This window comes from Leucopleurus acutus, assembly GCF_964270905.1.
Source record: "Leucopleurus acutus genome assembly, chromosome: 5".
Taxonomy (NCBI): domain Eukaryota; kingdom Metazoa; phylum Chordata; class Mammalia; order Artiodactyla; family Delphinidae; genus Leucopleurus; species Leucopleurus acutus.
Window position 1 is genome coordinate 32,210,607 of NC_139147.1, and position 13,730 is coordinate 32,224,336.

At 33.0% G+C, this 13,730-nt stretch overlaps 1 protein-coding gene across 1 annotated transcript in view; it reads right to left on the reverse strand.

Annotated features, from left to right (window-relative positions):
- The window catches only part of ROBO1 (roundabout guidance receptor 1), a gene marked incomplete at its 5' end in the record, with an annotated part of 763,721 nt that overhangs the window by 74,412 nt on the left and 675,579 nt on the right, over positions 1–13,730 (reverse strand). The window contains 2 exons of the mRNA XM_082840323.1: positions 5,511–5,682; positions 8,846–8,970. Coding sequence (XP_082696449.1) covers positions 5,511–5,682; positions 8,846–8,970 — 297 coding nt within the window. The remainder of the gene's footprint in view (positions 1–5,510; positions 5,683–8,845; positions 8,971–13,730) is intronic.

The window sequence follows — 13,730 nt, forward strand, 5'->3', positions numbered from 1 at the left end:
CTTCCTGGTTTACACTGGGTACTTTACAAAAATAAAGCAAGAAAAGAGAAGCAGTTGATTATCAGGCTACACCATCTGTCATGTGTCTTTAGGCAAGTTCCTTAAATTATCTAAGTCTCGGATTTTTACCTGTAACATGAGGATAATAATACTTGCTCTAACCAGCTCAGGGGGTTGCTATGAAGATATAAATGGAATAACAAATACTCCATGTACTTTGCTAATTGCAAAAAGCTAGACAATTATATGAATTGTGATATCACGATCCTTTTCTATAAAATAGTAATATGTAAATCAGAGGTAAAAAAGTTCATTAAAGCAATTTTATGTTTTTAGGTAAAGACAATGAAACATTTTGGTGTTGTCACAGATTAGAATAAAATACTGATGAAATGTTCAAAGTTACACAAATTAAAATGTGTAGTACATTTAGCAGTCAACACTAAGTTTAGGATTTATGAGAAAAACTTCAAATAGTGTCTAATATCTCACATTTGGATTACTAAAATGAATTATCAGGTAATAAAATAGGATGTGTAAGACACAGAAATATGATTTAAAGAAAGCAAGTGCATGGACTTTGTAATCAGAAGGACGTAGCACTGTAAAAAGAAAATGTTCCGTATTTGTGCTCTCCAGTACAGAAGCCAAGAGCTTCAAATGCTACTGAGCACCTGAGTGTGGCTGGTGTGACTGAGGAACTGGATGTGTAGCTTTACTTAATTTTAAGTAATTTTGATTCAAATTTAAATAGCCTCATGTGGCAAGTGCCTACCATACTGGACAGCGCAAACTTTTGTTTTTCTGTTTTATTTTTAACATCTTTCTTGGCGTATAATTGCTTCACAATGGTGTTAGTTTCTGCTGAATAACGAAGTGAATCAGCTATATGTATACATATATCCCTATATCTCCTCCCTCCTGCGTCTCCCTCCCATCCTCCCTATCCCACCCCCCTAGGTGGACACAAAGCACCGAGCTGATGTCCCTGTGCCATGCGGCTGCTTCCCACCAGCTATCCATTTTACATTTGGTAGTGTCAAACTTTTGTTTTAAATCTCAGTTCTGCTAGTTAGTATCTGAAGGATCTGGGTATATCTTTTCACCATTCTCTGCCTCAGTTTCCTCATCTGTAAAATAAGAAGTCAGATTTGAAATTATTGAACTGTTTAAAGTTCTTAGCATAATGCCTGGCACACAGGAGGCATTGAATAACTTTACAAAAGCCAGGACATGCAAAAAACCTAGGTGTCCAATGACAGATGAATGGATAAAGAAGATGTGGTACATATACACAATAGAATATTACTCAGCCATAAAAAGGAACGAAATTGGGTCATTTGTAGATATGTGGATGGACCTACAGTCTGTCATACAGAGTGAAGTAAGCTAGAAAGAGAAAAACAAATATCATATATCAATGCATATATGTGGGATCTAGAAGAATGGTACAGATGAACCTATTTGCAGGGCAGGAATAGAGACGTAGATGTAGAGAACGCACATGTGGACACAGCGGGGGAAGGGGAGGGTGGGACAAATTGGGAGATTAGGATTGACATGTATACACTACCATGCTTAAAACAGATAGCTAGTGGGAACATGCTATAAAGCACAGGATGCTCAGCTTGGTGCTCTGTGATGACCTAGATGGGCAGGATGGGAGGGGTGGGAGGGAGGTCCAAGAGGGAGCGGGTATAGGTATACATATAGCTGATTCACTGCATTGTACAGCAGAAACTAACACAACATTGTAAAGCAATTATACTCCAATAAAAAAATTTCTTATTATAAATATCAGTATAGTGGTGATGGTGGTGGTAGTGGTACAGATATGAGGAGTGTAACAGATGATATAACCCTATTAGAGCAGGGTTTATAAAAGTTTACCTAGTTTTCCACATGTTCAATGAAAGATTTAAAGACCCTAAGAAATGAGAGTATTTCATCAGAAGTAATATTTTTTGTCACCTCAAGAATAATAATCATAAAATCTATGTTAATACATATAAAAATATTCATAAAATAATTTTAAGTGAAAAAGAATACAGAATAACACACACACTGACTGGTTTAAATATGTAAAATTCACATCTAAAAACCAGCAAACATCAGAGTCATATATCACAATTGCCATCAGTTTGTAAACATATCTCAACACCTATGAGTTAGGCTGTAAACTGTTACCTCATTTCAGCAATTAGGGAGCTGAAACATTGAAAGTTCACGTGACTCGTCCAAATCAAAGAGTTAGTCATTGGCAAATAGCTAGTAATTAGAAAGTTAATGCTCTTTCCACTGTATATCAATCACTTTTGAGAGATTAATGCAAGTGATTTTAGATTTTATACGTCATTTAATCATCACTAACTACTTCTTCTTACTTTCCAGTAATTAAGAGAAGAAACATTTTCAATTAAATAGGTTATATGAATTTCTATGGTCCTGTGTCAAACAGGATTTGGGGTAGGCCTCAGCTACAGAAAAACAACATTTCAAAGACAACTGCTACTCTACCATATTCTGTGTCTCATGTTTTATTCTGCCTTTGCCTTTGTTCTGTTTGCAAACAGTAAAGAAAGAAAGTCAAGAAACTAAAGTCAAATAGTTTCCAGAAAATACTCTGCCTATTATCTCTCTTCGACTTGATTTGGTAATATGTAAATACTGATATTATCAGCACTCACAGTAAGTACAGTTTACCTATGAAGAATGAGTCCATAGTTGTAAGTTGTTTGTACAATATTGATGGACTCCAAAATAAAGAAAACAAAACTAAAAATACAGTACCAAACACAAAATCACCTTAAATCTCCCCAGAGACTGTAAGATGAAACTTTTAGAAGTGAATTGGCTATCAGGGATGAACCCCAAATCCACAAATTTAGGAGTTTTGTTTTCATTTTAGTTTAGCAAAAGTTGACATGCTTGATCTATGCTCACAAATATAACCATTCACGATAAGGCCATGTCAAAAGGCACCTAGAAAGTTTTGCTTTCAATTATGAGAATAATAAGAGATATTTGAAAATATTTTATTATAGTTTTCTTTGGCCTTTTTTAATGTATATCCTTACATACAAGTTGCTTTATAAAGTTGCAATCATAAACATATGTGCAAATCTATGTTCTACTTTTCCTATATATTGATTATATTAATCATATTCATTACATGGTCTTCACAATCATCACTTAATAGCTCTAATGTATGTAAGAAACTGTAAAAACATTTTAGGTCATTCTAACGTATTAGGGCAGTAGATATATAATATATATCATAGATAGTGTTAAGAGTGTAGACTTTTGAGCGAGACAATCTTAATTTTGAATTCTGACTTAACCAACAGCTAGCTCTTCATTCCTTCCTTCTTTGTTTCATTCACTTATTCAAAAAATATCCATTGAGAGTCTACCATGTGTCAGACCTTGGTGGATACTGGGTATATATTTAACTTGATTGGACAGCTAAATTCCCTAAATTGGAAGACTCAGACTGTTAAGATGTTAATTCTCCTTAAATTGTTCAATAATTTAAGTGGAATCAAAATTAAAATTCTGATTTTTTTGTTTGTTTAGGATGTTAAAATGTGTGTGTGTGTGTGTGTATTATGTGTATGGAAATTGAAAAGTTGATTTTAAAATTTATAAAAAAAAGGTAGAGGACCTCTAACAGCCAACCCAAAACAAGAAAAACAAAGTTGGAGACTTACACTACCAGTGTGTAAGACTTACTATAAAGCTATAATAATTAAGACCATACATACTTGCATAAATAGATTAATGGAATATAATAGAGAGAACAGAAGTAGGCCACTACATGTATGCTCATTTGAATTATGATTAAGATGCCACTGCAATTCAGTGGGGAAAGGGCTGTCTTTTCAATAAGTGATGCTGAAACAATTAGTATCCATATAAGGGAAGAAAAGGAATTTTGACGCTTATTTTACACAAAAATTAATTCAAGACAGATTAAAAACTTAAATCTCAAAAGTACAGACAATAAAGATTCCAGAAAAAACACAGGAGAATATCCTCACAGTCTCAAGGTAGATTAGGGAACTAAAAGCACCACGTATAAAATAAAAAAAAAATAATACATTGGTCCTCATTAAAATTAGTTACTTAAGCCTTAAAATCATCATTAAGAGGGCTTCCCTGGTGGTGCAGTGGTTGAGAGTCTGCCTGCTGATGCAGGGGACATGGGTTCGTGCCCCGGTCCGGGAAGATCCCACATGCCACGGAGCGGCTAGGCCCGTGAGCCATGGCCGCTGAGCCTGTGCGTCCGGAGCCTGTGCTCCGCAACGGGAGAGGCCACAGCAGTGAGAGGCCCGCATACCACAAAAAAAAACAAACAAACAAACAAAAAAATCATTAATAGAATGACTGGGAAGAAATATTTATAATACATATATCGAACAAAGACTTGTATCTGGAATACATGGGAAAATGAAAAAAAAAAAAAAAAACGAGAGAGAGAAATGAGTATATGCATCCACCAAAAGGCAAACAAGATAGCTGAGTGCACATGCCCACCCATAGACTTACACAGAAATATTTAGCTTTATTAATAAAAGCCCTAAACTGAAAACAACCCATCAATAAAGAGTCCAAAAATAAATTGTGAGCTATTTATACAATGGAATACTATACAGCAACAAAAGAATGTATATATGTTTATTTTATGTATATATGTATATATACATATGTGTATACAGGTACTGTGCATTTTTGGAAAGTTCATTTTAAGCCACTTTGCTTTTATGAAAGACCTACATTAGTACATGTGCCCACTAATCAAAATAAATCTGAACTGGATTTTCATTTTTATGAAAAGAGGAAATTGCTTCTTCACTTGATGCCATTTCTTTGGCTTACAAAAGGTTTCATAGGAATGCTCTACTTTTGGAGAGCAGGGAAACCCGTTATATACACATATGTATATATATTTAATATATTTACATGCTTACTTATAGTTTCTTTTCTTCTTACTACTCTCCATCTTATGGTTTGGAGATTTTCTCCATTACTGCATTTTTATAATATATTTGGCATTAATTAATCATGCTTAGAAGAGTTGATAAATAGAACAAAACCACATTACTAAGGAAAACTTACTCATCATGAATTGTGAGTTGGATTTGTCAACAATTCATCTTATCTCCTTAGTATGGAGGAAAGAAAAAGGATGATATTTTACACTAAGAGATTTTAAAATAACTTCGCATTTTCCAAAACATGGACACAGTCCTACGTACAACTACTCAGTGTAAACTTTCCTTGTATAATTGCTAGGCTTTTATGAATGTAATTTGATGCTAGAAGTTTATAGTATAGCCAAGTTAAAATAAGAATGATTTTACATTTAATCACTGTATCTTCAGCCTTTTCACATTACACCAAAATTGCTGTAAGAAAGGATACAAAGTTGAAAATAAATGCATTTACTGGCACTCTCTTTAGACCCTAAGCCAAACTTGGACATTTTGAAATAAAATGCTCTACTTTACCATCGGTAACTTCCAAATATGCTTTTGTGATGATACTTCCGGCAACATTTAAAGTCTGGCAGATATAATAACCAACATCAGATCGCTGGACATTAGTAATAGTGAGGTCACCAGTCTGGGAGACTGAAAAACGGCTGGATGACTGTGGTGGCTGATACGAGAAAAGCAGATTCTAGAACCCAGAATTTGGGAGGAAAGAATAACAATAGGTTAGTTGCTAGTTTCCAACATGTTGGCATACATACATACATATATTTACAAATAGATGTATAAACATTTAAACACACACACACACACATACTTGTGTATGCAAATAAGCTAAATATCCTCTAACACATACCCAGATATAGATGTGCACACACATAAACATATAAATGCATAAGGTTTAATGATCTAGCCTTAAATAGGGTTATTTGAAAATTTAAATGAATTCTAAATATGGATATATGCCTTTATAATTTCAGTTTCAAACAATACTAGATATAAAAGGATGTTAGATACCATTAGAATTAAAAGTTTTACATATTTAACCAAAACAAAGTCAAAAGTTTTGTTTCACATAGATGTGCCTATTAGGATTCTAAACTCTAAATCTTTTCATGTATAAAAACAACATTAAAATTTAAACACATTCTGACAAATTAAGTTTAAGAATATCATTTAGGCACCATTATAACTATGCCTGTTACCTGTCCATTATAAAAGTTCACTAATCTATCAAATTGTTAACAGTTTCTTGTTTTTCTGGTTAAATGGTGGGCACATCTATTATAAATTTTTAATCAAATACTGAATTTAAGGATTCATAATGGAGTTTTATTTTTGCAGAAAGTTATCTTAAAAACAAACTCAAGACAAAATGTGATGTTATTCTGTGGTACAAATTTCTCTCTATGAATCAAAATATCATGCTCATTGGAGAGAGTGTATATTTCATGTAAAAAACATATCATGTCATTGTTTTTCATGAAATAAAGAATATCAACATTTCTTCTAATCAAATAAATTTGCTACTTTTTAAAAGTTTAGGTGCCTTTTAACATTTGTCATTTACAAAGGCTTAACCACTATTGCATGGAAATGTGTCCAATGACAAAATTTTAGGTAACAGTGAGTTATATCATTAAATCAAACCAAACCAAATCAAAATTATTTCAAAGTTTGATACAGATTTTAGGTGACAATGAATAATTTATTTAAATAACTAAATGAATCATTTAAATATTACTCTACTGAGAAGAACTGCTAGTGGATTTACTATTATCGCTACTTGATATTCTTATATAATACACTTTCAATTTTTCCTGTTCTACTAAAATATTTTGTTTTTTTCTTGTCTTTAATTTGCTGTCAGCAAATTTAGTCCTTTGAGGCCAAATGAAACGTATTAGAACCAACTGAGGTATTAGAACTTAAATGACAGCCTCTGTACAATAGTCAAGTTGATATTTGCCTACCAAAGTGAAAATTATAGTGAACTTGATGGCACTTCATACAAATGATTAGTGAGTGCAGTCAGTACACTACCTGTGTGTTAGTTGTATGAACATAGTAGAAGCAAGATCATAAAGCAACACACCCAAGGTCGATTTAAGCAAAAACTAAAAGAGGTTAGGAATAACTGTATCAAAAATGAATGAGAATAATTTTTTACAAGTATCAGAAAACAAGTAAAGGGAAATGTGTCCATTTACTAAAGAACTGAAGTCACTAAGAGATAAGAAAAAATTTGTGTTTTGGCCATCATCAAAAAATCTACAAACAATAAATGCTGGAGAGGGTGTGGAGAAAAGGGAACCCTCTTGCACTGCTGGTGGGAATGTAAATTGATACAGCCACTATGGAGAATAGTATGGAGGTTCCTTAAAAAACTAAAAACAGAACTACCATATGACCAAGCAATCCCACTACTGGGCATATACCCTGAGAAAACCATAATTCAAAAAGAGTCATGTACCACAATGTTCACTGTAGCTCTATTAACAATAGTCAGGACATGGTAGCAACCTAAGTGTCCATCAACAGATGAATGGATAAAGATGTGGCACGTATATACAATGCAATATTACTCAGCCATAAAAAGAAAAGAAATTGAGTTATTTGTAGTGAGGTGGATGGACCTAGAGACTGTCATACAGAGTGAAGTAAGTCAAAAAGAGAAAAATAAATATCGTATGCTAACACATATATATGGAATCTAAAAAAGAAAAAAAATGGTTCTGAAGAACCTAGGGGCAGGACAGGAATAAGGATGCAGATGTGGAGAATGGACTTGAGGACACAGGGAGGGGGAAGCATAAGCTGGGATGAAGTGAGAGAGTGGCATGGACATATATACACTACCAAATGCAAAATAGATAGCTAGTGGGAAGCAGCTGCATAGCACAGGGAGATCATCTCGGTGCTTTGTGTCCACCTTAGAGGGGTGGGATAGGGAGGGTGGGAGGGAGATGCAAGAGGGAGGAGATATGGGGATATATGTATACATATAGCTGATTTACTTTGTCATACAGTAGAAACTAACATATCATTGTAAAGCAATTATACTCCAATAAAGATGTTTTAAAAAATCTAAAAAGAAAAACTATTTTAAAGTTTCCTATTATTTTTAAAGTGAAAGTGTTTCAAAATTCCCTTTTTAATAAGCTGAAGCCTAATAGTGAACTTAATTTTTAAGACCACAGATCTCTATATTCTAGCTTCAATATATATAGAAAATTCTGGTTTATAAAAATATATAGGGAGTAGGACTTGATAGCAAATGGTGACCACATATTACAGTTTTCAAAGAATTAGAATATACTGAACTATATCCAATATGACATCTATGTTAAAGAGACTTTCATATAGTTTGATGAATTTTTAATTGATAGATATATGATAGATAAAACATAAAGAAGCAAAGAAGACACTTCAGACTCCTGGTGCTTTCAGAAAAATTGCACTGACTAATTATCATCTTTGTTTTAAATGTGTGTAAATCTCTTTTAACATATAATTACAAATCTGAATAATAAAAAGTTATAAGTAATTAAGTTGAGAAAAAAAGTAGTTTTTAAAAAAATGTGGTTGAATTGGAAATAAAGGTAAATTTTATACAATAAAACAATTACTATTCTACATACCACTCTCTGTACCAAAACTAGGCAGGGAAAATTTGAGAATTAAAACAAGGTAGGAAATTTTGTCTTCTCTTTTATTGCTGAAATGATTAGGTCACTCAGAGATTTCTCAGTTCTCTTAAAGCGACAGATATGTGACTAAATAATTTGTTGCTGTTTGTTATATATCTGGCACTCATCTTTACTGATTGAAATATTAGAACAAGGTCATACCTGACTCCCCTCTCTCCTCCAGAAGATAGCTGGTTGAGGATTTCCAGTTGCTTCACACTGGAAAGTTACAGTTCGTCCCAATGCAACAACCTGGTCACGGGGTTTCACAACAAAATGTGGAGGTTCTGAAGGAGATGAAACAAATTACCCTGAATCAAAAGCATGGAGTCATTGTCCTATTTGAGACAATTTGCTGATATCCCAAGTGCTGCTGTTATTTTATACCAGTTGTTATGTACTCTATAGATATACATAATGTACCAATTCTCATCCTTAACCTAAATGAAGCTAAATTAAGTGCACATTCATAGAGTGGAATCGTGTAGCTATGTAAAGAGGTTTTTTTTTTTCTGTTTAATTACTTGACCTTCTAAGATTAACTACCTTATTAAAAAGAATTCTTGAACTACAATTTGACCATTTACATTCAACGTATGCCTGAAATTTGTATGAATAAATATCTTTTCTTATTTAGAGCTGCTTAAAGGTGCACGGATGTTAATCACAGACACAAGGACCTCCTGATGTAGGCAGGCCCTAAAATTAATTTAACTCAAAAGCTCCCGAATGCTACCATGGAAATTATAACCATTTAAAATCTTCAGTCCAATTACTTGAATAGAAATGAATTTAAAGCAATAGTGGAGTCGAATGCCTCTTTCATTTACATAGGCAAGGGCATGTTCAAACAGAATATATATGGAAATGAGGGCAAATTTGAAACATCTGCTCATCCTGACATTATAAATACTGCCAGCTTTGTCCAAACTGTTTGATTTATACAGAATTAAATGGCCACTTCATCCAGCAGTAAATAGAGTGTCAGAAAATTGTGTCAGTTACATTGAGAACAATGGCAGCTGAAAATATGAGGTGTGCTGATGGGGTCACTCGCTGGGAAAAAAAAAAATTTAAAAAGCTTGTTTTGGGGCTGTGCTTTATGATTGGAAAAAATGTGCACTGAACATAAGTCTTTCTACCTACTGTTTACACTTTTCAAATTCATTTGTTATCAGCTGTCTGAAACGCCTAATTATTCTCCTTTCTTGTCTCAGTTCAAACTGAAGTGAACGTTTCAAGCCAGACACATAACAGTTTATACAGGATAATCCGCTTTTTAAGACTCTTCCATTATTTCTAACCTTTTCCTTAAAAGTACTTTTAGTTACTTATGTCAGTCACTTAGGATAACTGTTTCAACTGAGTATGAATCAAAAAGTATGTTCAGATTATGTCCACAAGGGCTACTTCTCTGCTCATGAGAATATGACTTCTTTGTGAATGAAGATGAGTATTTGAAAGGGTACCCTTTTCTCTTGCTAAATATTTTCTGGTCAGTTGTATCTGAGACATATATACAAATATTTATGATATATAATACATACATTTATCAACTTTACACATTTGTATGTATACACATATATACATGTGTGTAAAGTGGAATGTAAAACCCCTTTAAAAAAGGCGATATGTAAAACAACTTGCATGGTCACAAAACTGAAGAAAGTAATTAGATCTCCTAACTTCTAGATAAGTGTGCTTTCTTCTATACTCCCTTTTTATTTTTAATTGAGGTTTAGTAGAAATTATACCATTTGACAAGAAAATTACAGGAGACCTGAAAAATCAGGTCAAATGCCCTCAAATGTCCTGTAACTTATACGGAAGAAAATACAAAGTTAGGAGAATAAGTTTAGGTTCAATTTTGGTAATGCTGACGTTCTAGCTTATAATTTTTTTAAACTCTGATTGTAATTGACTGGTTTACTCATGAATTTGGCAAACACTGTCATTATCCAGGTATAATAACAGGTGTGTGCATCATTGCCTGAGGATTTTCCTCCACACACATCCATACAGGAGCGTTTGATTCCTTAGTTAAGGGTTGGAATAACTGACATAGAAATCAGACCAAGGAATTGAAAGGACTGACTGGATAATAAACCAAATCCAGAAGAGAGTTTGGTTTGTTTCAATGAAAGAAAACCAAGTGATTAATTAAATGAATGGGAAAATATGACTTTCCAATATATGCAGGGAATTTGAGTAGGAAAATGTAAATGTTCAAGTCACTTAGACAAGTAAAAACTTCGGGTGGTCTCTTTTCTAAATCTCAGAACCATGTCTAATAACATGTGCCAGAATCCACGTTTCTTTTATAAAACGCCAGGTCTCCTCAAACCTCAAAGACTTATGTGGGAACAAGGGATACAAACCCTTATACAAACTACATTTATCCTGCAGCAATCCTTCCACACAGGATATTTGCCTGGAAATGAATTTACTATATCTTATAGGCATATCCTCCAGCCAACATCAACAATGACATCAGCCACGAGGCATGTCTCAGAAAAAACCCTTTCCTACATGTATGTTAAATATTAGATATAGACATATCTCTAAGAAAAATTTTAAATGGATTAAATATGCCTTTTTTAATCTTCTATCATCACTTATCTATTTAGATTGAGAAGGCCAATCACCATATGCATCTGATGTTCATGATAAAATGTTGGACTATTTTTCAAGGGCTACAATATTTAAACTTGCCATAATTAAAAACACATAATCATGTTACTAATATGATGTTCAGTGTTGAAAATACAGAAAATTAGATAAGCAAAGAAAAGCTACCTATAATTCAGCCATGCGAATTGTACCATATTGTTTTAAAATATTCTCCTACAGTATCACTTGAATGACTGTTTAATGGTCTAAATACAAATTACCTTAATTATTTAACTAATCTATTGTCTTTAAATTTAGATTGTTGCTAATTCCCCCATTAAACACAATGGTGAGATTTACATCCCTCTCAATTTTATTCAAGTTTATTTCAACTGAAATTCTCTCTGATAGGACACTTTCCTCCCAAACCTCACTTTCCTCCCAAACCTCACGAATACTGAACATTAACATCCTCGCCAAACTTAGAATAGAATCTCCTCTTAATTGGCACTTTATATTAGTGAGGTTAAACATTTATATTCACATTACCTTGTCATTGATATCCTATTTGTTGTGGATATTGTGTTCTTGTGCTTAACTTTTCTTTTTATTTTATTGAAGTATAGTTGATTTACAATTTTGTGTTAATTTCTACTATACAGTAAAGTTGTTCAGTTATACGTAGATATACATTCTTTTTCATATTCTTTTCCATTATGGTTTATCCTAGGTATTGAATATAGTTCCCTGTGCTATACAGTATTTCCCTTCTAAATAAAAAGGCGAGGTATGGGTTATGGGTTATAAGGGCTGGAATGTTAGAAAAGATTAAAAATCTTCTATCTCAATGGTGTACAAACTTTTTTTGTCTTCTTAAGCCATGAAACTTCTCCTCCAAACAAATTCTTCCTCAAAGATCTAATTTCTAAATAGATAACAGCTTGGGGACAGGGGAGGGGGTTCCATGAAGTGGCTTCTGAAGCCATTTCTGGGGGTCCCTCTACTCTAGGTAGTGGTTTAAATAACATCAGCCTAATCCAAACACTGCCTTTTAAATTGTGCTTAATTTTTTGATTTCTAAGAACTAAGGATAAGCTAAAATTTTATCCACTTCTCAAAAATGTTGTAGATATATTTTTCCATTTATTAAAAGTCTTTCTAATCTAGTTAGTCATTTTTTTGTTCTATCAGTAAAATTATATAAAATAGATTACATAATACATATGAAATTATATAAACATTCACTCTATTTTCATCCTGTATTTTGCTTTTATTAAATTTTAACCCATCTATATTTTTGCATATATAGAAAGCTATTTTTTTCTAATAGCTCATTATTGCATCACCATTATTGAACAATCCATCCTCTTATCTGTATTAGTATGAAATGACATCTTTATAATATGTGTATAGCTTTTTAACTTAAAACATAGAGAGATTCTTTTAGGGTCAAAATTATTCCCTGGAACACCATAAAAAATTCTCCAAAAATGGTGCTCCAGCATCCTTAAAGTATGTGAATGGACCTTCCCCAAAGAACTGATCATGAAAGTACTTAGAAACCTTTATTTGTATGAGGACAAATTGTTCATCAAAGCAAACTTTGATAAATTTCAGACACATCATGTGGTTATTTCTTACATAAAATGAAATGATTCTGACACATAGAAATGAAAATGAGTGCAAACAGCCCTAAGTGCAAGGTTATTCACCAGCAGGACTTCTAATGACTAATACTGAATAACAGTTACAAAAAGACAGACATGGATTCATAAACATATTTTGGATCCCCCAAACCCAAACTGTCCTCTGGGCACCTATTTTTCTTCATTTGTTTATCTTGTGAGATATAAATTGAAATAGTACTTAATCAAGATAAAGTCCTATCACTTATTTTATCACTCATTTAAAAAGAGAAAAAATAAAAGGATGCAGATCACACATCATTTAATAAGACATAAAGTTAGCAACCCCATTACCTTTACTCTTTGTCACAGTTACCCATACTTCCTGCAGACTTTATTCTGTGCAGTCTGTCTTTGTGGCCAATGACAAGTGAAACATGGAGGCTGATTGGTTGAAGGACATGGAAGGGTATGGATGGAAAGGGGAAGAGAAGTTCCAGTCACAGTGACACGATGATTAGAAGATGGCCAATAAAATGTCAACTTACCAGACCCAACTAAAACGAAACAAAAAAAGAAAACATGGAATAAATAAAAATAAACAGAAAATGAAACAGAAAAAGTAATAAGATTTGACTTAACAATGATCGTTCTTTTAAAATAAAATGAAGAACTCATTAATATTTGGAAACATGGCTCATACTGTCCATGAATGAATATTTGTTAGCATTTCCAGCATCATCATAAATCATTTAAGAAGAATAGAAATGAATCTTAAAATCTCTACTTTGATTAAATGGCAGAGCTACAAT